Source organism: Carettochelys insculpta, chromosome 2, assembly GCF_033958435.1.
Source record: "Carettochelys insculpta isolate YL-2023 chromosome 2, ASM3395843v1, whole genome shotgun sequence".
Lineage (NCBI taxonomy): Eukaryota > Metazoa > Chordata > Testudines > Carettochelyidae > Carettochelys > Carettochelys insculpta.
This window is the reverse complement of record NC_134138.1, coordinates 40,069,557-40,093,792: the sequence shown is the minus strand read 5'-3', so window position 1 is coordinate 40,093,792 and position 24,236 is coordinate 40,069,557. Positions and strand designations below refer to the sequence as shown.

The following is a 24,236-nucleotide window of genomic DNA, read 5'->3' as shown; positions in this document are numbered from 1 at the left end:
AAAAATCTTTTGTCGAAGAATGGCTGCTTTTAAATCCCTTATTGAATGTTCAGGAAGGTTAAAGTGTTCCCCTATAGGTTTACATGTATTCCAATTCATGATGTGAGATTTATTTCAATTCATCCTTTGGCACAGAAACTGAAAGGGACTGACGACCGAGCAAGGTTTCGCCAGCAGAGGCACGTCCACATGGCCACTCTACTGCCAGCAGCAGCCCCCTCTGCTGAGAGCGAAATCTTGTGCAGCTATGCTAATTAGCTGCCTGATTATGCTAATGAGCAGCTGTTTGCAATTGAGAGACTGCTCATTAGCATGGCACTGCCAGAAGTACAACTCTCTGTAGATGTGGCTTCTGTGAGCAGCCAGATTTGGGTGTTGGCAGTTCTCAAACTCATTGAATACTCTTTTGAGTTCTTCTACTTCTCTCTCATTTTAGGATGTATCTTCTAGCTCTAGATCTTCTGTTTAATGTAGTCTGATGATCCTTCCTAGTGGTGTTTTATCTTTGCCTCAAATTGCCATTTGTGTCCATGAAGTTCTTAAAAGAACTGCACCATCTGCTTGCCTTTCTGAAGCAGATGGTGCTTTTCTGGCTTGCATCCAGACTGTTTCCCTCTAGGTCTGATTCTCTTCTTCGACAATGAGCCAGGGGAGCTTAAGGAGAAACTGCTGAGCTTGCAGGTTCTCCTTCAGCTTCCAGAATTTCCTGTGTCACTTTGCTGTTTTTCAGTGCTCAGGTTTCAGTTACTTACAAACTGGGGACTAGGACACTCTCCACAAGGTAGGCTAAATCAGGTAATGGAGGTGTGTTTCTTAGGCCTCCCCCTTGTTTTAGGATTCTCATACAAGACAGTTCTACACATAATACTTCTATGCCTGTCAGATTTGTGAGAGGGAGCAAAACCGATAAGTACTAGGCTCCATAGCCCAGGTGAGAATGGACAAGGACAATTGAAAATGAGTAGTATTTTTTCAATTGGTTGGTGTGTTACAAACACACCATTTGTTCAGTTGGAAATCTTCTTTAGACATCTAAATAAGTGGCCTTATTTTCAGAGTGGCTTTGCACGTGGTGTTGCTGTTGGCGTTAATGGTATATGAGGGTGCTCAAAACCTCTGAAAAGCCTGTCACTTCTTTAGATGTCTATGGATTTAGGCGCCTGTTTTGTTATCCCCGTTTGAAAATTTAGGCTTAATGTTCCAGTGGAAATTACCAGTGAGCCACATTTAATAATTTTACTTCATATTCTCTTCTCATATTTTATGTTAAAACAGATCTCATAATATAAGACATATGCAGAGTGAAACCTTATTGCATCATTTATTTAACTTTTTGCATTGAGCCCAGTCCTATATGTGCAGCAATGTCCATTCCTGGCACATTTTTTAAAAAATCTATTTGCCCCAGACCTCTAAATGGCCTTTTCAAGGCTTGACCTTGCACCCGTTGGTTTACAAGGCCCATGCTCAAACCACTGTGTTATCCCTCCCTCCACTGAGCTACCCCTATCATGTGTAGTCCTCATCTGTATATATTCATAAAGTATTTGGGAATGCAATATGACAGTAATACTATCAGTAGTATTGCTATTTATCACGACTGCCTTTTGTATTTATTTTATTAACTTGCTGCGTGGTGCAGCCATTGTCAAGGTATTAAATAAACATAATCTAATTAGCAAAATTAGATTGCAGTAGGGCGGCTGTAAATTGCACAGACCTTTGATGCTATAAACTGGTCTATAATTTTGTCTTCACAAAAAGAAGCAGCCCCTGCAGTTGCTGAGCCCTGATTACCCAGGGAGCTTCTATTGATTTTGCAGTCACAGACAAATTTAGCAAACATAAATCCCTAAGAAGGTTGAGGCAATTTCCTAATCCTGGGATTGTGGAAAATTGTCCAGTAGTCTGCAACAACCTGACAACGATATTCCAATACAAATGCTAACAAATGAAAACTGATAACAAGAACATGAGAAAGAAACCACAGTAATCATAGGAGGGCAGTTGGAAATCTCTACAAATTTCAGTTGTCTGGGAGGTGCCTAATTTTCTGGCATCTGATTTATCTAATTCAATGTGGAAAGCCAACAATACTCTATTAAAACTGAGCAATAGCAATCTCTTTACTGGTGTTTTGGGTGCTCCAAGGTAGTTATCTTCAAGAAAAGAGAGTAATATTTACATACAATCAGTTGCTTATGGAATGGTAGTTTGCAGATCAATCAGAAATTATATTTGCCTTCAAAATCCAGTGTCATAGAAAACAGAATGATTATTCTTTTTCCACATGTAATGCTCTTGCATGATTGGTTGCCACAGAAATATATTCACTTGCCAGTACAGGAGATCAGCAATCACAAAAGTACTTCATTTCAGTTTGTTAGAACTTCTTATGAATATTTTCTGTACCACAGAGGATAGAATTTTAAGAGTCCACAAAAGCTTCTTGTTTGATACAGTACTTGCAACTAGTAGAACCATGAAGAATTAACCTTGTCCCTGATTGTTGTATCAGGAATGATTCTTGACACCCCTCCTCTTTTCAACAAAGTCACAATAGCTGAAACTGAAATGAGAGAAGAACTTGGTTCTTTTGGGCAGACTGCACTTGTCACATGAAGGGTAACATTTTCAAATACATCTAAGTCAGTGGAATTTAGAGTTATAATTCACCTGAGTAGTTCTGAAAATTTTACCTTAAATAATATTTTTTTAAAAAGATACCTGCTTCCAAATGAAGGAAAATAAACCTCCGCTTCATTCAGTACAGTGGTTGTGATTCAAAAGGCAATATTTGATTATCGTATTGTCCCTGATGGTACTGATTTATAAACCTGTGAAACTGTCCTAAATAAATAAAGAGATAACAAGTCAGTACTTAATAGCAGTTCCCACAATGTGTTTGAGATACCACAATCCCTCCTTCTGACTGATGTGTGAAATAAGTAATATGTCTCAAGACATGATGTGAAGACATGATAACTGATGGTAAATCATAATGTGGGGCTTAGGGTTATCTAGTTCAGCCCTCTGAATTGGAATTAGCCCAGGTAAACCATCCCTTAGAGGCATTTCTCTAACTAGTTCTGAAAATCTTCCAATGATGGGGATTCCACAGTCTCCGTTGGAAGCCAATTCTAGTGCTTAACTGTCCTTATAGTTGGAATATTTTTCTAATATCTAGCTTAATTCTTCCTTGCCAAAGATTAAGCCTATGACTTTTTGTCTTACCTTCAGTGAATGTGGATAACAATTGATAGCTGTACTTTTAAAGATATTTGATTACTATTAGCAGGTCCCCTCTGAGTCTTCTTCACTCAAGACTGAACAGGTCCAGTTTTTTAACCTTTCCTCATAGGCCAGGTTTTCTGAAACCTTTTATCATTTTTGCTGTTTTAGTCTAGACTCTGTCCAGTTTGTTCACAACTTTCCTCAAGTGTATCACTCAAAGCAGGACACAGTGCTCCTCTTACAGGCCACAACTGTAGCTTTAATTTATAAAGTAGAAACAATAAAAAAACAGACTGAGAAGGTTCTGAAAACCTTGAAATGGGAAGTTGTGGATGAGGGAATGCTTTCATTTTGCTTCTTCAAGCTAACGTCTGAAACTTCACAAAAATTAAATTAGGCAAATATGTACATTTAAAATAAGGCCGCGTCACTTGAGGAAAAATATTGCCTCTTTTATAATCATTACTCACAAAACTGAAGGACTAATTGAATGTTGAAGTGTAATACAATAGGCACTTTGGAAGCTTCCGCTTACTGGATTGTACACTTAGGCCTCAGAACTACTCCTCCAAGTCAATGGGAAGACTCTTATTGACTTCAGTAGTGCAAATCCTAACAGCAGCACACTTACTATGTAAAATATGCCCTAATCAAAGGGCCAGATATGAGCAGAAACAGATTTCTGAAGGAGAAGCAGAAGAGCTTAATTTTAGAGACCTGTACTATGAGATATCAAAGTCTGAACAGTTATTCGGGACACAGTTGTACATGCGTTGATGGAGACATTTGAACTTAGCCCAGGGAGGCCACCAAGTTTCAGAGTTTCAGGAAGTCAAAAAAAAAACTGAGGAAGAATCCGATAGCTTCCCCTAGCATGAGTGTCACGCAAGCCAATTTTCATCGGTATGTGGGGTGGAATCTCATCCCCGCCCCTTTTCCCCCCGTGTAGCTGGGAGTTTGCTCAAAACCATGCAACCTGTGGATGGACAAAAGATCAGTTAATGCTACAACCGTCACCTAAACGGTAAAGCTCTGCATCTTTATTTGTTAACAAAGCTGTTATATGTAGGGCTATTAGTGACTTTAAAAAGTATCACCATCACTTGGACCTACATAGAGGTCAAAAGGTCAAATTTTGGCACTCCACCTAGGAAAGGTTGCTGACGCATTATAGTTGAATAAGAACTTTTCTAAGAACAGAATTCAACGCAAAATATTGGATCCCAGCCATTAACATGTGAGCAATTTCTGATAGTGTGGTCCATCAGTGCAGTGATAGAATGGAATCAAGAAAAGAACAAACTGTAACATCCAAACAAGAAAGCTCCAAGCAATGCACAGAGTCATGAATATTAATCAAGATGTGGAAAGGGTATATTTACAACTATGCAATTGCGGGAAAGGTCTGCTGTTTGTGGAGAAAGTAATTGACAATGAAAACTGTAATACCAAACTATATGAGGAGTCAACATCTGGTCATAATAAAAAGCAGTGGCTGAGTATGCATCTCTAAAGCATAAAAAGCAAGAAAAAGCAAACTACTGAAGACAGACTTGAAAGATTTATACAGAGATCAGTGCACATTGTTGGAGAGAGATCAACCCCATTATATCAAAGATTAACAAATTCATGGCTTGTAGAAGAATTCCTCCACAGAGAGATAGAAAGCTTCATTAGGAGTACATAAGAGCAATTAGGACTAAACAAGAGCGGCCTTAAAACTTCATTACATTTGAAACAAAACTGATGGGTGGAACTGCTTCTCAAACTGCAGGATATGCTCCAGACAGAAATAGGGGGTGGAGAATGTATTGAGAACCTGCAGGAGCCTGGCATGGAGGAACGTATGAACAGACACAATGAGATTGCTAAGTGTCTGCATTTGAGCCTCATTGGTAAGCATGGATTCAACAAAGCATGCTGAATTACGAGCGGCAAATTGAAAATGCTCTAGAGAATGAAAAGTGTAAAAGTTTATTTGATCTGGCAATTTTCAAGACTGAATGGTTCAGGCAAGTCAGTTGGCTATGGTTGTTGCAGAAAAGAAGACAAAAACTGTGATAATTGACATTGAAAAGCTAGGAGATATAAACATAAAAAGCAATAAAAGAAGATAGATAAGTATGAAGAACTTTGCCACGAAGAGGAAAGATTATGGAAAAGTAGAACAAAGATGATCTCTGTGATTACTGGAGAACTTGGTGCAATCGTTAAGGCTATGATTGAGCAATGCAAGAACAAATTAGGAATGCAATTCATCACAAGCAATGACATTGACAAGTCAGCACTTTTAGTTACTGCAAGAATTGTAATGAAAGTCAGAGCACAAATGCATTTGAGCACCTAAAATGCAGAAATCCTGTAGAAAGTTTTGGGGAATTTCATAACACCCCAAACCTGTGGAGTCAGTTTGTGGTCAGGATTTATTGGTGATGGGGATAAATTGTGGACAGTAGCTTTCTATGCTTTAAGATCTTGTGTGCTGTGAAGGCTGTTTAAAATAAATCATGTAATACTGAGGGATAACACTACTACTACTACTACTACTAAATATATTTGCATCAATTCTAAATGTATACCTTATCGTATTACAGGAGTAGTTATCAGCTCTCAGGGTAATAAATGATAAAAGACTAAGGATGTGCAATTCTTTTGAGAAAGGGAGATGAACACTGGGGACATACTAGGGCTGAAGTGTGGCATTTAGACACAGCTCTGTGTTTGATGTGCTGCAGGGCAGAATATCAGAGATCATCATCAGGGTAGAGTGTCAGAACATTCTGTTTCAGAATAGTACAGTACTTCACAGAGCATGTAGGAGGCCTGGGTGGTACATGCAGGGGTTATATTGGCTACACAAGGTTGGGGCAAATGTCCTGTCTCCTTTTTCTCCCATTGCCAGATGCTTAGGGCCTGCCATGGTTTAGACCTTGATCATCACTGTTAGCTTGGGAATAGAAACAGGGTGACTCTTTTTGATGTCTCTGAGCAGTGGATTGATGATACAGCAGAATATAGAAAATAATTTTGAATGGTTTGCTGGAGGTATTCTGCAACCTTGTTAACCGAGTATCCTATTGTTCACTTTATACTTCTTTCTGGCTTGATTATGGCTGTCCCAAAAAGTCCAATGACCTTGATACAGTTTTAAAAAAATATTTTGAAGTGCAGTTGTACTCTGTAACATGACTCTCTCAGAAATATGGTACTTCTTGACACGTTTATGCCATTCTCATTTCTTCATTTTATACTTTTCCCTCTGCTGATGTTGCAAGCTTGATGTGGGATCTGTTAGTCAAGTTCTGTTAATGTATTTATTACCACAAGCTATTTAATATCTTTCCAGTGTTATTCAGTTAATTATTCTACTGATGATTTAAATTCCAAAATATGATCCAGTTTTCTTCACCACAGTATACATTTTGGCCGCATCTACACTGTACCACCCTTCTGGAAGGGGCATGCTAATAAGCTAAGGGGAACATTCAAATGAGCCGTGGGTTTACATATCTTATGCGTCATTTGAATATTCCCGTGAGAGTCTTTTCTGGACGCAAAAGCAGCCGTGTAGACGGGGTTCCTTCAGAAGGAAACCCCCTTCCAGAAGACCCCTTATTCTTAGTAAGTATGTACTATTTGAGTAGTCGCATTCATTGTGGCAATGTTTTAAATTCCTAGTCTTAATCCTCTCCCATAAACAGAATCTCTTACCCTGTGTCTACACGTGCCCCTTCCTTTCAAAAGGGGCATGTTAATGAGCGGGTTTGAAAGATGCTAATGAGGCACTGCAATGAATATGCGGCACCTCATTAGCATAATGGCAGCCACGGCAATTCGAAAGTGTGGCTTTTTGAATCGCGTTTCGCCCGTGAAGAAGGACCTTCTGAAAGGATCCCCCCAGTTTTCGAAAGCCCTTCTTCTAATCTGTTCATTGCAGCGCCTCATTAGCATCTTTCAAACCCACTCATTAACATGCCCTCTTCGAAAGGAAGGGGCATGTGTAGACCCAGCCTTACTATAATGTGTTCCTGTAATGCGGAAGTTCTGGAAAGTTGCTTAATAGTCATATTTGTGTTTCCACTGGGATTTGCCAGGAAATAAGAATTCATTTTATTCTATCAGGCAAGAAAGTTTGTCAGTATGGCTACATTGCAGGTCAACGAATGCTGCAAAATTCAAATGTGTGGTATACTCACATACGTGTGGTTAATGATATACAACCTCCCACTGTAAGGTCTGAGGGTACTGAGCTGTTGAAACTTGGAATCTGTGTGGGTAGAAATGAGGCTCTCTTTGGTTCTGCACCCCCAGTCTTACAAAACATTGTAACTTTTATTTGAATTAGCTCAGTTATATGCATGCATTGTACCTAACATAGACTGGGGGCTGTGCCATGGCCCTCATGCTGCAGCCTAGCATAATTAGCTGGGTGGAAAGACTGATTTGGCAGACTGTGGACTGGTCAGGAACTCAGGAAATCCAGATTCAATTTCTGGGTCTATCACATACTTTCTGTGTGACTTTGAAAGTTAGTGTAACCTAAATGCTTAGGCCCAGATTTTTATAGATAGGTAGTTGTTTATCTGCATCTCCATGTGCCTAATGAAACTTAAGAAAATCTGGCCACTAGCTCCTCTAAGATGTTTTAAAATTCCCAACCTAATTAGTTCTGCCAGTTAAGTTTGCTCTTGAACCATTACAATTTTGGAGCCAGTTATGATCTAATAATCTCATTTTTCTGTTTCTTTTAAGTAAACTAGAGTTAATGTTTGTTAGAAATTCTTTTTTGAAGATTATCATTATAGTTCCCCGTAATGCCAGTGTTATTTAACAGTTAGAATGTGATTTCTATCCCCAGCTCTGGTTTTTGTTAGCTGAACAAACTCAGGCAAGTCACATATCTGCTCCATGACTCTATTTACATATTTGTAAAATATCTATAATAATTAAACACTTCACAGTTGTGTTGCAAATCTTCATGAAAGTTTTCAAAGCCCTTGAAAATGCTCAGATGAAAGGTGTTGTACAAGTTACTGAACATATCGAACTTTAACGTAATATCTTGAATTGGCGAGTAGAGTAAGGTTACATTTGAGATATACAAAAATGAGATTTGTATTCCATACAGTATGACCAATTAAAAATTTTGCTATAAAATGCAGGCAGAATTTGGTGATGGAGTCAGTTAGCATACAGTTACGGGGAAGAATATCAGGTGATTTCACTAACTGTGTTTTTATCGTACTAATTTTTTATAGTATCGGTCAGGACGGGATCCTCAGCGAGGCTCAGACAATGTTTCCAATAAGTCTTCAGACAGTGATGTCAGTGATGTGTCTGCTGTATCAAGGACAAGCAGTGCTTCTCGTTTCAGCAGCACAAGCTACATGTCTGTCCAATCAGAACGACTGAGAGGAAACAAAAAAATAAGGTGAGTAACAGGCATCCGGGAAGTTCATCACTTGTATGCTTATTTTTATGTATAGAAAACTTTTCTAGTGAGTACATGTGAAAATTTTGCAAAACATTAACATATATATTATTAGTAAAAGTTATATGGCTTTCCAAATTATGGATTTTGGTTTGTTGTTGTGCTTTTAATGTTCTTTTGATTCCTCATGTTAGGTATTTTTAGGAAGTCAACAGAGAGATTTTCTTATGTGCAAACTTTAGGATCTTCATATGAGGCCTGCTAGCAGAAGGGATTTGTTACACTTAGGCTGGGTCCACGCTTGCATTCATCTTTCGAAAGAGACATGCAACTGAGGTAAATAAAAATGCAAATGAGATGCAAATTTACGGGTTGCCTCATTTGCATATTAATATTTCATAAGAGCTTCTTTCAAAAGACGAAAAGCAATGTAGATGCAGCTCTTTCAAAAGTAAACCGCATGGCCATTTCTACACATGCCACTTTCTTCGAAAGCAGCGTGCTAATAAACAGTGCAAAATATGCTAATGAGGCATGGATGCAAATTCCCTGTGCCTCATTAGCATCTGGTCATGCAATTTGGAGTCCCAATGACATCCTTCTGGACTCCAAAATGCTGTTTAGGAGCGCGGTCCTCAGGGGGGTCTTCCGAAAGGAACTCCTTCTTCCGGAGGCCCCTTCTTCCCAAAACTTTTCAGGAAGGTGAAAAAGTTTTCCTGAAAAGTTTTGGGAAGAAGGGGCCTCTGGAAGAAAGACTTCCTTTGGAAGACTCCCTGGGGGCTGTGCTCCTAAATGGCATTTTGGAGTCCGGAAGAATGTCTTCTGGATGCCAAATCACGTGCTAATGAGGCATGGGGAAATTGCATCTGTGCCTCATTAGCATATTCTGGGCTGTTTATTAGCATGCCACAGTGGCATGAGTAGAAACGGCCCATCTTTGAAAGAACCCTTCTTCCTATTTTTTTTTTTTTTAGGAAGAAGGGTTGTCTCGAAAATGGGCTTTATTTTCGAAAGACCCACATCTACACTGCTTTTCTTCTTTTGAAAGAAGCTATTTCGAAAGCTGAATATGCAAATGAGGTGCCAGATATGTAAATCTGCACCTTATTTGCATTTTCAATTTCCCTCATTTGCATACCTCTTTCGAAAGAAGAATATTCTTAGACTTGCATCTTTTTCAATAAAAGACTCCTGGAAAAATATTGAATGCTGTTTAAAGGATAATTCTGTTTATAAAATACTTGCTGGCACTCTTAGAGACGTTACAACATACTTTATAAATTGAAGCTCAGACAATCCTGCCATCTTGTCACAACGTCTATGCTTGAATTTGAAAGTCTCTTGTAAAGTGCTTATACACATACTGGACCAAATTCTGCTGTAACTATATTGCTGTGAAACTCCAACTGTCTAGTCTTCAATAAGAGTTGCACAGTGTATCTGACAACAGAAATGGGTTCAACTTTCAATACTTGAACACCCAAAACATCAATTAAATGCAGTGGAAGTTTGGGTGCACAAGGGATGTAAGATTGGGCCCTACATGATTACTTAATAGTCAGGTACATTTGTCACTAGTATTCCTAATTCTGGAAAATTGTCCCCTGCAAGAGAAATGTTTTTTAAGGTTATGTTGAAGTATCTCACATTTTGTATGACTAGAACACAGAACTGTGCATTCCATGTGTTTACGTGTCCTTTTGTGTGGTAGCTTATTAGCATGTAGCTTAGTATAGAGAACATGTACATTTCATACTCTCTTAAAGAAATGGTTGCATTTTAATCTTTGTCTAGCCTGTGCTGGAAATTGGCCAGCATGCTTTTACATACCACTACATTTTCCTTTCTTATTTATTTCTTCTCTTTTAATTTTTGTGAGTGTACTGCATGCATGCTTCTTCTCTATGACCCTAACTTCATTTTGTTTCCTTTTTTTGTTTGCATGCCTTCCTCATTTTGTGTTGACTTCAGAATGCCAAGGGATATAGAAGGGAGGGAAAAGGAAGGGCAGGAAGGGGTTGAACATGAGGAAATATTTCCTGAGGAGGAGGAGCAGGAGCCTGAGGAAAAAGTGAAGAAAGAACAAGTAAATGAAAAGGGGGAAGGGCAAGAGGTGACAGAAAACTGTGATAAGGAGGAAAGCAAAGAGACAGGAGTTGATGGAATGACCAAAGAGGATCAAACTGAGGAAGTGAAAGAGAAAAACCAGAGGGAAAAAGAGGATTTGCAGAGACAATTATCACAAGATGATGTCAGGTAAAATGTATTTCTGTTTGTAGATCGTTTCTGTCAGTCCTGTAAGACTTTTTCCCAATGTCTGGACCCTATTTGTTGTCTCATTTATATTTTATTTGCTATACTTTGTTGTTTATGTTCCCTGCAACCCCATTCACCTTCAACCGGAACTTTTTAGTAGTGAACAAATACATCTTTTGACTTTAATGGAATGGTTCTGCAATCAGAATAATTCAGCACCCTTACAGGAGCCACAGCCTTTTGTTTCTTTTGAACTGGTTTACAGTTTGCGTTTAACTGTGTGACGTAGTGCTGGGACCTAACAGGTGAACACTACATAAGAACCACACAGTTGCATTTATCAAAGTTACAAACTGACCAATCATCCACACACCTCTTTTGGAACTGGAAGCTTAAATTCTGGTAGCAGCAGAGACAAAATATAGTACAGTACTGTGTTCAATGTAACTACTAAAAAAAGAGAAAGTTTCAAAAATGAGAAGGTAAACAAACTTTCTGTGCTAATTTTATTTAAATTAAAATGTTTAATAGCAGTGTTTTTCTTTTTCATAGTTAAGTTTCAAAACTCTGTTAAGTCAATGTTCAGTTGTAAATTGATGAAAACCCAGTCATAATACTTTTTTCACAGTTATGAACATTTCAGGGTTATGAGCAACCCCCATCCCTGATGTGTTCAAAACTGAGGGTCCACTGTAGTTAGATTCCCTAGTAACATCTGATAGGATATTTGGATGTAATTTTATTTAACTAGGCTGGCAGTCTGGGGGATCTAGAGGGATAATTAACCATCCTATGAGGAAGAATGAGACACACTAGGAAGGCAGTACTGGGTTGGAGGAATAGGGTTAGCTGAGGCCAAATTCAGAGAGATCTCAAGGAAGAGAAACATTTCTCTTGGGCATTGGCAAGAAGACTGACGTTACTAGGAACACTATAAATAGTACTTCTGCATGGAACTTTAAAGGTATTGGTGGCAGGAACTTAAATACAGTAAATTCTTTCATATCCAGCATTCTATTATTTAGAACTCTCAAATAACCAGCATTTTAACCATAAGTAAGTTTTAGTTATGTTTTCCATAAGTTCAGCATAATGAAAGTAAATGCAAATAAATTCAGCAAATTCAGTATAAGTTTACAGTGTACTATACTATTGTTGTTGGTAAATAAAGTACTCTGCATACATTTTTGTTTGTTACTTAAATCTGAACTTGTTTTCCTTCAGTGTTATGCATTGCTAGGTATACCTCTGTATAATCCAGAATGTTTGAATATCCAGAAACCTGCCAGATATGAAAGAGTTTACCGTGCACAGAATAGCATTGCTACCCAATCAGGAGAGTCTGAGCAGTTTCTACAGTGCAAAAAGGCAGGAGGAGCATATGGCCTACTTCTGATGACAATAAATAACAGAGATTTTAAGTTGCCTATTTACTAGTCCCATCTTGAGTCATTGTTTCAAGGAAAGTAAGTTTTACTGGGTGCCATTACTTTACAGGACACTGACCTGTAGCAGTATTAAAAGGAAGAAGCAGGATTTTTATTATAATGTGAAGACTTACCTGTGCTGAAATTACTGTTGAGTAAGCTAGTAATGGTGTGTGTGGATCAGATGTGGACATGAATAATCAAAAATGTTTCTCTCATTAATTTACATGAATGGTTTGGTGCCGTGTAAGGTAGTAGAATGTTGTGGAATTCTGCTGCTGCAATAAGCCTAAAACGTTTTTAAGTGCCTGTGACTGGCTAGCCTATGCATTTGCTGCCCCCTACCTTAGAACCTGCTATCTTGGTGTGACATGCCCTAGGAAACAGCCCTTTAAGAAAAGGAGGGCTGAAGAGTCTGTCTGGGCTTTCAGGAATTGTCTAGAAAGGTCTCTCAAGGTCAGAAGCTGGTGGAACCAGTGAAACTTTGAACTCCAGTGGCTAGAGAGACTGGGAGGAGGCAGACGCAACTGAGGGCTCTGCAGGCCAGATAAAAAGGCTGGCTGTTCTGAGAGCAGCCAAGAGAGAGGAAGGATTCTCCCTCCGACTTAGCCCAAGAAGCCAGTCCTGGTGAGCTCCTAATTCTGAGTGCACTTTGCCTTAAGGCCAGCTACAGACTCAGTTAGACACTGTTACAGTTAGATGAGCTTACTTTGTGCAACACCCCCATAGGCTTAGTCAGGTCTGTGATATTCAGATGTGCTTCTACCAATGAAGTTTCTACTTCAACACACTCAGACTTGTCCTATGGTTACAATTAAATAGACTGGAATTGTAATATTTAATATATGTACATTTATTATATTTCCTGTGTTTTCCTCTTGGTTTCTAATGGGAGAATGCCATGTTCCTTGTATGAGTCCCAAAACATTTGGATTTCTTAATGAGCTGAATTCTTCTGCCCCATTTTTGGTCAAAGAAAAAATCAGTTACTCTCTTCTTAATTCTGAACAAGGAACTCTTTTAGAATAAGAAAAGCAGTTTTATCCTTATGGCTATTTTGTCACACTGTCTCTCTGAGTTACTGAAGAGTGTCTACCTAGGACCCTGCTGCCTTGCTTCCTGCTATTGGTTTAAAGAAGCAGCACCAATGTCACATTTTTGCAATACAAAGGTGTCCTCATGAATAGGATGTGAAACCAAACTATGAGCTGCTCTGTTGGACATGGCAGAGGGGATTTTTTTCTTATTACAGCATTGCCAACTCTGGTTATTTTATCATAAATAGTAGGATTTTAGAGGGTATTGATATCCATCTTATAATAGCATGGGAAGCTCCAGCCCCTACCCTCTCATCTCTATTCACACCTATTACTCACAACCTGCTCCACTCCTTCCTCCACAGCCCCTCCTGTGAGAAGCACACATAGGGTGGGGCCTCTTCATCTTACCCTGCCCCACTTTTCTCCACACCATGTGGCCTGGGTAGGGCAGCCCTCGAAACCACCAACTTAGCCATGGGAAGGGGGACCCTGTTGCAGCCCCCAGGCCTGGGAAAAAAGAATGTAGAACTCTCATAGGAGCAGAGGTGAAGTAGGTGGAGACTGATAAGGGGATATGTATGAGTCAGGAAAAGGGGGAAACCCTGGAGGCTGTGGGAGGGAAGAATAATTAAAACAAAATGAATGGTTTGCATTTATGAGGACCATGCATTGTATATTTATGTATATATCAGAATAAGAGACAGAAGAGTGATGTTTTCATTAATCATTTCAAACAATTTCAAATAATTTGAATCTGAATTTATTATTTTAAGAATACTTTTAATTTTACTGATATAATTACTGCACTGAAATATAGAAAGCTCTAAAAAGTGGTTGATGTTATAAAGAGGTTTGTGCATGCAACTATCTTTCCAGCAAGAGGTTTATTAATGCAAAGATCTTTGCAGACTGAAAAGGTCTTTATTTAAAAGTGCTTTGTGATACCTGGATGTTCAGTATTCATTTTACAGCTTTATTTTATAGGTCTTGTGCATTATATTTCTAAATATATGCAAGTTATTTTTCTCATATTTTATCACACTATAAAGCTCTCTGCTGAGTATGTGTATTCTGTCTGTGCCACAACAATACAACATAAATATTCCTCCATTTTCCTGTCAACATGGCTGTCTTCCCTTATTTTCCATTTCTGAGGGGATACTTATGAGATTGTATCTAACCAAATATTGAGAAGCATTAACGGAAGCATTCGAGGTTGAATTTCTCTAATCTGGAACTCTCTCCTTTGGCAACATCCATAATCTGGCATGATTTTAGTTAGCCAGACTATCACTTGTCATGGGTGTGGCCAAGTTTCCTGGGGTCCCATAAAGTTTGTTTACAGCCACCAGTTCTGACTCTCAGTGTTCTGTGCTGTTACTTATCTGTAATTTACCCCTAAATGTCTTCGAAGAGCCCAAGCAGTGGAAGTGTTGGTAATGCTGTTACGCAATACTGACCTTCTGTGGTCTGCCAAATTCTTTCATTCAGTACAGGTCAGGTCCTGAAGGTGCCGGACTGGAGGCATTCAACCTATACGATTACATTAACATTTGAGTCTCTTGCTACTTGTTGTCTCAGTCCAGGTCTCCAATTTTTCAAGAGCTTTTTAAATTTTAGCTCTATCATCCAACCCCAATCCCAGTTTTGTGTCATCTTCATTTGTCCACTCTTCTTTGAAGTGAGGCATAATTTGAGTCAGAAATTCATCCTCCTCTTGCATATTTTTCAATTCTTGAAAGAATTTTTGTGTGGTTGGCATGTAGTAAGTATTACACCTATGACACTTGCTGTGAGAAGCTACTGTTTGCAGTCTTGTTATGGCATGTTCGGTCATGGGGCCCCGGAAAAAGTATCAGCTGTGGTGAGATATTTTCCAGTTACATGAGGTACAATCGAGAGCTGAAATCTTCAGCCTCATTAAAAAATATTGTATCCTGGATAGTAGTTCATCTAGATAATTAGAACTGAGAAGAGAGACTGGCAGTTTGTGATCAGTTTCTGCAAGATATTTTGTTCCACTAGAAAATCCTTAGAGGCTGTGACTACACTAGCCCAAAACTTCGAAATGGCCATGCAAATTTGCATGGCCTTTTCGAAGTTTACTAATGAAGCGCTGAAATACATATTCAGTGCCTCATTAGAATGCCAGCAGCCACGGCACTTCGAAATTGACGCAGCTCACTGTCGCACGGCTCGTCCAGACAGAGCTCCTTTTTGAAAGGACCCCGGCAACTTCGAAATCCCCTTATTCCGGAATAAGGGGATTTCGAAGTTGCTGGGGTCCTTTCAAAAAGGAGCCCTGTCTGGATGAGCCGCGCGGCGGTGAGCTGCGTCAATTTTGAAGTGCCGCAGCTGCTGCCATTCTAATGAGGCATTGAATATGTATTTCAGTGCTTCATTAGTAATCTTCGAAATGGCCATTTGCATGGCCATTTCGAAGTTTTGGGCTAGTGTGGACGTAGCCAAAATGTTCACAAAGGCTACGTCTACGCCGTAGCAATCTGTCAACAGAAGTTTCTGTCAGAAGATTTGTGACAAAACTTTTGCAACAGATTGTGGCCAGACACAAGAGAGGATCTCTCTGTCCATCTGTTCTGTCACCAGAGAGCAGCCAAACTGCCCCACCGTTCTCTTGACAGAACAGCCAACCGAAAGTACAGCAGACAGGCCTGCCTGGTGTCTCAAAAGCCTTCTCAGTTCACAGACGGCTCCTCCGGAGCATCCATACTGGCATCCTGTTGACAGATTCTGTTGAGAAAGGCGTTCTTCCTCCCAGGAAGTCAACAGAATGCTGTCGATGGAAGTGTTGCATTCTATCAATTTACCATTGCCAGAATGCATTTGTAATGTGAATGATCCACAAGTTTTGTCAACAAAACACCAATTTTGTTGACAAACCAATGGATGTAGCCAAACTTATTTAGTGGCTAGAGTTTCATTTTTCTCTTTGTTTCTAGCACTGGTTCTGTGCTGGTGAATGCACAAGACACATGCTAATGAGTAATACAGCAAAGATGAGTATTTCAGAAAATAAACGATATGGGTCTTATCCCATACTTATTTTTCATTATTATTATTTTGTCTGGACCTTGACTATATCATGACCCAGATATTTGGACTTTCACAAAAAATAATTACCCCTGCATCATCTGACTTTATGGTGGCTTATATCACTTACAAACAAAATTGGTGGAGTGCTCATGTCTTGCTATATTTCTCTGAATCACCTGGTTTCCCAACACCAGGAATTGTATTAACAGAAGAGGTCTCATAATGGCTCTGACTTCTGTACCATGTGAGGTAGGAATTTTCCCACACATATCACCATTCTCATGAACTCATGTCTTTCACTGAGAGTCTAAGGCTCCTTCATCTAGGTCGGGGATGGCCAACTTTTTGCGTCAGGGACACATGGCAACTTTTTACATGTTCTGGGGGACAAACAAAAAGTAGCCCCACATCTGCCCCCCTATCCCCAGGCTGATCCCTTCTCAGTCCCAAACCCGCACCCCCATACCCGGGATTAACCCCTCTCAGCCACAATCCTGCCCTCCCATTCCCAGGCTTAACCTGCCTCAGACTATGAGCTCTGCACACTGCTGCTGCTCCTCCACAGCCACCGCCTCCCCCATTTCTCAGCACAGCTGTGCAGATCCAGCAGGGGCAGACCCACCCTCCCTCCAGCTCTCCTGTTCACTTCCCTCACCTGCAGTGCCGGTGGCTCCCTGCCTTGCTATGCTGAAATAATGGAACTAAATGTAATTGGTTTAACAGACGGATCCCTCCCACCACCTTGCCAGCCATTAAACCAATTGACTTTAGTTCTGTTATTTCAGCCATGGCAGGACACAGAGCCACATACAGCTCCAGTGCTACAGGTGGCTGACCCATGCCCCAGACTGACTACACCCCAGACCCTATGCTCACTTTGGCCAGCTTTGGTAAAATGGTGCCACTGCCACAGGAAAAGTCTTCATAGCCAGAAAAAAGGCTTTATGGACTAGATTCTGGCCCGCAGGCCATGTGTTGGCCACCCCGATATAGGTAATCACTTTCGCTCTCTCTCAATCTGGGCTGACACTGGCCCATCAAGGATTAGACCTAGAAACTTGATTCTGAATTTGAGAATTCACACTTGTTAGACACAAACTCAGACTGCTATGGAGAAAGATAGGAGTGTAGGATGAGTAAGCATAGTCAATGCCTGCTGAAGAGAACAGGTTTCCTCAGAAGTGCAGTTTGCCCCTGTATCTCCGGAGAAGCAAAAGCCAATAAATCTTCCTGAGAGAAATAGCACTAGAGTCAATTTTGCTTGGATTAAGCCTCACAAAACTAAAATTTGGCATCTGTTTTAAGAGCACCTAAAACACAATTGCATTTGTGTGTGTATGTGTGTGGGTGTGTGCACGCGCACAATGCATGCTAGCAAAACCATAGGATATATTGAACTTCTTAAAGTCCTTTCTTTAGGATTCAGCCATTATTTTGTTTTTATAAAAACATATTGTTTCTAGTTCTAACTCATTTTAGAGTACCTTATCAATGATACCTTGAGAATAAAGTAATAGGAATAGTCCTTATACTTAGATGACAGTTAACTACTTGTGGGAGTTCATGGCCATAATTGCAGTAAATCTTTGTGAGATTGTCCTTAACCTAAGATCTAAGTGGAACCACTGAACATCAATCCAAAATGTTTTTAAGGTATATATTGATTTAGATCATCACCCACCCTTTTTATGTCTTTCATTTGCTTTCTGTGGCCTCTCCTTTGCAGGGGATTCCAGGTATGTCCCTCTCCTTCTTAATTTTGCTCCCACATACACCAGTCCAAACCCAGCTACACTGGTTTTGTCAGCACAAACTGAGAAGAGAATCTGACCAGAATTTCAAAACAGTACTTTGTGAATATTTGGTTTTTTAGATTTCCTTTGCATAACTGTAGCATTTGTTTCTCTAGTGAAGCTTTCACCTTGACTGCAGTTATTGTTAGTTAGAGACAATATTCATAGGGCTAGATGAATAGCTGTGTATCAGCTTTTGGTTAATATGAAAGCTTTTTCTCACAATGGAAAAATATATTTTTTAAAAAAACCTAGATTCTTTAGAAAACACAGAAATTGTGGAGGCAAAAATCCTGAATGTGTGGTATCTTGATTTTTGTATGCCTTGATTTCAGTTGACTAAAGTTGTATATGTTATTTTAAAGAAACTGTGGGTTGTACTGATGGTTCCTAATTAGCACCTTGCTAACATTGCAGATGAACTCACGAGGTGTGATTATTTCTATGAATTATGTATTATCCTGTTCCTCCTCCTTATTCTGTCCACAGTATCTTGGGTATCTAAAAATTTCAAAGTGTTTCCAAACACTGATTAATTAGGCAGGTAATTGAATTATCCACATGTTACAGCTGAGGAAATTAAGTCGAAGAGAGGTCAAATAATTTGCCTAAGATCATTCAGTGAGTCACTGATAATACTGAGCACAGAATCTAGGTCTGCTAATTCCCTGTTCTGTTCTCATCCCACTGAACAACTTTGTAATGCTAGTGCATATTCTAAACCTAACTGAAGTATCAAAACATGTTGGATTTTCAGTCTGAAACTCTCTCAAGAGTGCATTTTCTTGTTGGCTTTTTCTTCTTCCTTTTGATAGGGCAGTATAAGAGCTGTCTTCCACACCCTGTTTTGGCATATCTGCTTTCACTCCTGGACCAAACCACAGACCACAGTTGCTCAGAAATAACAATAATAAACAGTATTCAGTATGTTTTAAAAAGTTATCCATTTTTTAAAACACTTCAAGAGACTTCATTGAACTTTTGATGTGAAAGTGTATATTGCTTGTTTCTTCATATTTGCCTGAGTTTAGTTTTAATTTAAATTGTGAAATGACCTCTGGAAACTATTACCTTTAAACATTTCTTTGTTAGATATTCTAGTTTCAGACTTCTTTGGATTTCATTGCAAATTTAACAAATCAGCCCTCATGTTATGAAAAGGTAATATTTGATGTCTGATTACAATTTTAGTGTTTTGTTCGAACTGTTTGTCATGTTGCTTCAGTGAATCATAGTTCAGATTATCATGCCAGCCTCATCGTGAATAACACTAGTAGAAAATGCTACCTCCTACACTAATTATTTTTTTCTCAAAACAATACACTGCTCTGAAAAATGAGCAACCTAGATCCACTGTCATTTTTTGCAGTACATCAATCCTCAGTTTCTACACTGTATTGCTGCCTGTTCTTTGAAAATCTGTGTCATTTGACTCAAATTCTGCCACTATATCCTGCCTGACAATGTACAAGATGACTGAAAAAAAACAGGCCATGATTTTATAGGCCCAAACCCAATGAAAGAGTGTGTGTGTGTGTGTGTGTGTGTGTGATTATTAAAATTGTAGTTAGCATGACGAGTGTAGAGCATTAAAGATGATTATTTATGGCTTGTATTATGATAGAATTAGAGGCTCTTATCAGGGTCAATACTTCCAGCTAGGACTAGGTGCTGTCCAAATACAGAGTAAATTATCAAGGTCGGTTTGTATACATTAAGACTCTCTTCCTAATGGGCTATTTTGGTTCTTCATAGCATGTTGTCTGTCTGTGATCATCTAAGAATTGCTAAGCTATTGACCAAGGAAATTTTGACTGTCTTACCTCTTCCACCCATCCATTTGTGTCCTGACTCCATCCATCTCCCAATCTGCCCCAACAGGCTGTGGCCACACAGGCCTTCCTTTCGGCGGGACTATGGTAATATGGCACTTGAGGATATGCTAATGAGGCACTGCCATGACTATGAAGCACCTCGTTAGCATAACAGCAGCCGCACGTGCTTCAAAACTGCCGGTTTCAAAATGCAGCCACCTGTGTAGCCGGGGTGTGGGGGGCTTTCAAAACGGATCCCTGATTTCGAAAGCCCCTTATTCTCATCTGGTTTTGGGAATAAAGGGCTTTCAAAATCAGGGGTCCATTTCAAAAGGCCCCCCAGCTACACGGTCTGCGTGCATTTCGAAACCAGCAGTTTCGAAGCACTGGTGCCTGCCATTATGCTAATGGAATACTGCATATTCATGGAAGCACCTCATTAGCATATCCCAAAGTTCCACATTACCATAGCCCCTCCAAAAGGAGGGGCTAGTGTGGCCTTAGCCAACACTGTGTAACAGAACCACAGAGAGATATTGCATCCAGACCTGCAGTCATAGGTTGTATCTACATGGCCCTTTAGCACAGCGCTGCTGCCGGCAGCACTATGCTAATGACAGTTCAAGAAATTACAGATGGAGGACCATTTTCAAATGTGTGCAGCTAATTAGCATAGCCATGAGAGATTTTGTTGTTGGGGTGTGGGTGGTGGGCCAGCAGTACAGAGGCAGTGTGGATGTGCCTCTGCTGGCTAACTCCCACTCTGTCACCAGTTCCGTATGCCTGAATTTTTTCTAAAATTCTAATCAGACATAAAATGTTATCTTTTCATAACATGAGGGCTGATTTGTTAAATTTACAATGAACTTTTTCAGGCATAAGGGACTGGTGACAGAGATGGGTTTATCTGCCAGAGGCATGTTCACACAGCCTCTGTAGTGCCCACACTTCCTCCTGCTGACAGCGAAATCTCAGCCACACGAGTTTGCAAATGGTCCTCCATTTACAATTTCTTGAGACTGTCATTAGCATAGCGCTGCCAGCAGCAGCGTTGTGCTAAAGGGCCACGTAGATGCAGCCATGACGTCTTACAGTCAGGACATTGGCTGGTTGAGAACTATAGACAGACTGTTTTTGGAAGGTTCAGAAATTCACCACAGATGTATATGTGATAACACTGTGATGAGGGATTTCCTGGGACCTATCTACATGGAATTAACTGCCCAGCAAGCTAAGGCGAGACTTTACAGCACGCATACTTGCCATGCAGTAACATAGCTGCCCATGAGCTTGCATGGGCATAAATAGCAGTGAGACATTGCCTACTTGGGTAGGGTAGAATGCCCTACACCATGGAACCCTACGGTGTATATGACAGACAGTTCTTTAAATGCCCAAGCAGTGCATCCAGCAGCAGGGAATTGCCATAGACTTTCCTTGCTGCCTCTCCCCGTCACGCTACCTGTTCCTCACTGGAGCCTTTCACCATCTTATGTAGTTACACAGTAAGGTGAATGTGGACCCAGTCTGCCTTTTGCCATGGTTGTAGCTACATGAACCCTACAGGGCACCACAGGGTTAGACCATTGTAGGTAATGTCTAAAAGTACCAGAGTGCACTTAGTGTGTTGCCTATTATTTCTGTTTTTATATACACATGCTTTGCTTGAATAATATAATCTATAAGAGAGTGAACTGAACTTGCATATTTATACACTGATGAATTTCTCTTTCTGGAAAAAGAAGAATATTTCAAGTTAAGAACGTTCTTTTAAACAACTATACTAATTATGTGCTCAGTTGATTTCAGTCAATCTTTATAACTTCAGTTAGATAAATTTAATAATTAGGGTTCAAAGTGTAGGGTTTAGAAGATTTCAGCAGTTGTATAAATGGGTAAGAATGAGTAAATACAATACTTACAGGCCAAATGAGGACTCTGGACCAAGTCATTATAATTTCACATCGTAATGTTTCTCTCTGATGTGAATTGACACATGAACATATGTATTACCCTGAAGGATAGTTTCCATGGAAATGTTACTTTTTATCTCTTAGATGTCCCAAAAACACTGTTGTTGTTCAATTTCTGCAACAAATCGATGGAACAAAAGCAGCTTTGAATAGAAAACATATATTAAGATTTAAATGTCTGCCTTGGTTGTAAAAAAAGTTGTGTAAGAAAAATCTTGTTAAATCTACTGACCTCATAAGAGACAATTATGATAAAAGGTCTTTCTGCAGCAAATAAATAATTTTCCCCAAGAAATTCATAGTATATTAGTTCATTATTGTATCTCTTCTATGGCAAAATTAGCATCACCTCAGTCCCTGGAAAAATCATGGAGCAGGTTCTCATGAAATCCATTTGGAAACATTTGGAAGATAGGAAAGTGATCAGGAACAGGCAACATGGATTACCAAGGGGAGGTCTTGCCTGCCCAGCCTTATCTCTATAATGAGATAACTCACTCTGTGGCTATGGGGAAAGTGGTGGACATGATACCTTGACTTTAGCAAAGCTTTTCATGTGGTCTCCCACAGTATTCTTGCCAGCTAGTTAATGGCATGTGGCTTGGATGAGTGGACTATAAGGTATGTAGAAGGCTGGCTAGATTTATCCGGCTCAACAGGCAGTGATCAACAGCTAGATATTTAGCTGGCGGTCGCTAAGACTCTTGGGCTGGATTGCTAAAATGCTCTGGCTGTAATTGGCCCGCGTGCCTTGAGTTTGAGACCTCTGACAAAGACAATTGGAGGGCTGGGCCAAAAGAAATCTGATGAGGTTCAACAAGGACAAGTGCACAGTCCTGCACTTAGGACAGAAGAATCCCTGCACTGCTGCAAGCTGGGGACTGACTGTCTAAGCAGCAGTTCTGCAGGAAAAGATTTGTGATTCCAGTGGATGAAAAACTGGACATGAATCAACAGTGTGCCCTTGTTGCCAGGAAGGCTAACAGTATATTGGACTGCATTAGTAGGAGCTTTGCCAACAGATCAAGGGAAGATTTATTCCCCTCTATTTGGCACTGGTGAAGACATATCTGGAGTGCTGTGTCCAGTTTTGGGCCCCACGTTTCAGAAAAGATGTGGACAAAATGGAGAGAGTCCATAGGAGGGCAATGAAAATGATTAGCGGGCTGGAGCACATGATTTATGAGGAAAGGCTCATTGAACTGGGCTGATTTAGTCTTCAGAAAAGAAGACTGAATGGGGATTTGATAGTAGCCTTCAACTATCTGAAGGATTCCAGAGAGGATGAAGCTAGGCTATTCTTAATGGTGACATGGTCCAGAGCAAGAAGCAATGGTTTCAAGTTGCAGTGGAAGAAATTTAGGTTAGATATTAGGAAAAATTATTTCACTAGGAGGGTGGTGAGGCACTGGAATGGGTTGCCTAGGGAGGTAATGGAATCTCCATCCTTATAAGTTGTAGTGCCAGACTTGACAAAGCTATGGCTGGAATGATTTAATTGGGGTTGGTCCTGCTTTGAGCAGGGACTTGGGCTAGATGACCTGCTGAGGTCTCTTCCAACTCTAATACTGATTCTGTCATTCTATGAAATGTTAGGGTTATAAATGCTTCAATAAAGAATCGTTCATCAAAGAAGCAAGAAAAATCACAAATGACTTCAATGTAAATCAGATGAGATGTACATCTTTTTGTATAAACACAAGAAAGTATTGCTCATCCAAATTTGTTTTGCAAATTAATTTGCAATTCAGGTGGTAACAATAAAGAGTAACAAAATTCTACAAGATCCAAGAGATGAGATACAATTATTTACATTGTATTACTATATAAAATTATAATGTAGATCTGTCTTTTGATTCTCTACAAATTATTTATATTATCTATTTTGTAAATATAAAAAGAGGCAATATTTGGTCATAAAGATTTTATTAAAGCATATTTCACAAGTAAGTAATGAACAGTTATATTGTGGAACAAAAGAACATTTTTTATTTTTTTCTTAGTAAAAGAAAATTAAATGTGGTACTTAAGTAAGTAAGTTACCACTGATGATGTAGTTATTGATCTTCAAAATTCCATTGTCTCGGGTATAGCTTTGGAACCTATATGGAGTCCACTGCGTTGTTTCCTTCAATAGCTATCTTGATTCAGCACCAGATTTGGAAGTACCCTTTTAATCACTTTTAGAAGCACCATGCTTGGAGGAACTACCCC

General features: G+C 39.6%; 1 protein-coding gene across 38 annotated transcripts in view; it reads left to right on the top strand.

The window, feature by feature from the left end:
- Nucleotides 1-24,236, top strand: part of RIMS2 (regulating synaptic membrane exocytosis 2) — a 724,335-nt gene that overhangs the window by 593,650 nt on the left and 106,449 nt on the right. For 16 of the 38 annotated variants that reach the window (XM_074986776.1, XM_074986775.1, XM_074986779.1 and 13 more), the window contains one exon: nt 8,493-8,665. The exons of the other annotated variants lie outside the window; for them this stretch is intronic. In XM_074986776.1, the coding sequence (XP_074842877.1) occupies nt 8,493-8,665 (173 nt within the window). The remainder of the gene's footprint in view (nt 1-8,492; nt 8,666-24,236) is intronic. 38 annotated transcript variants of the gene reach the window in all.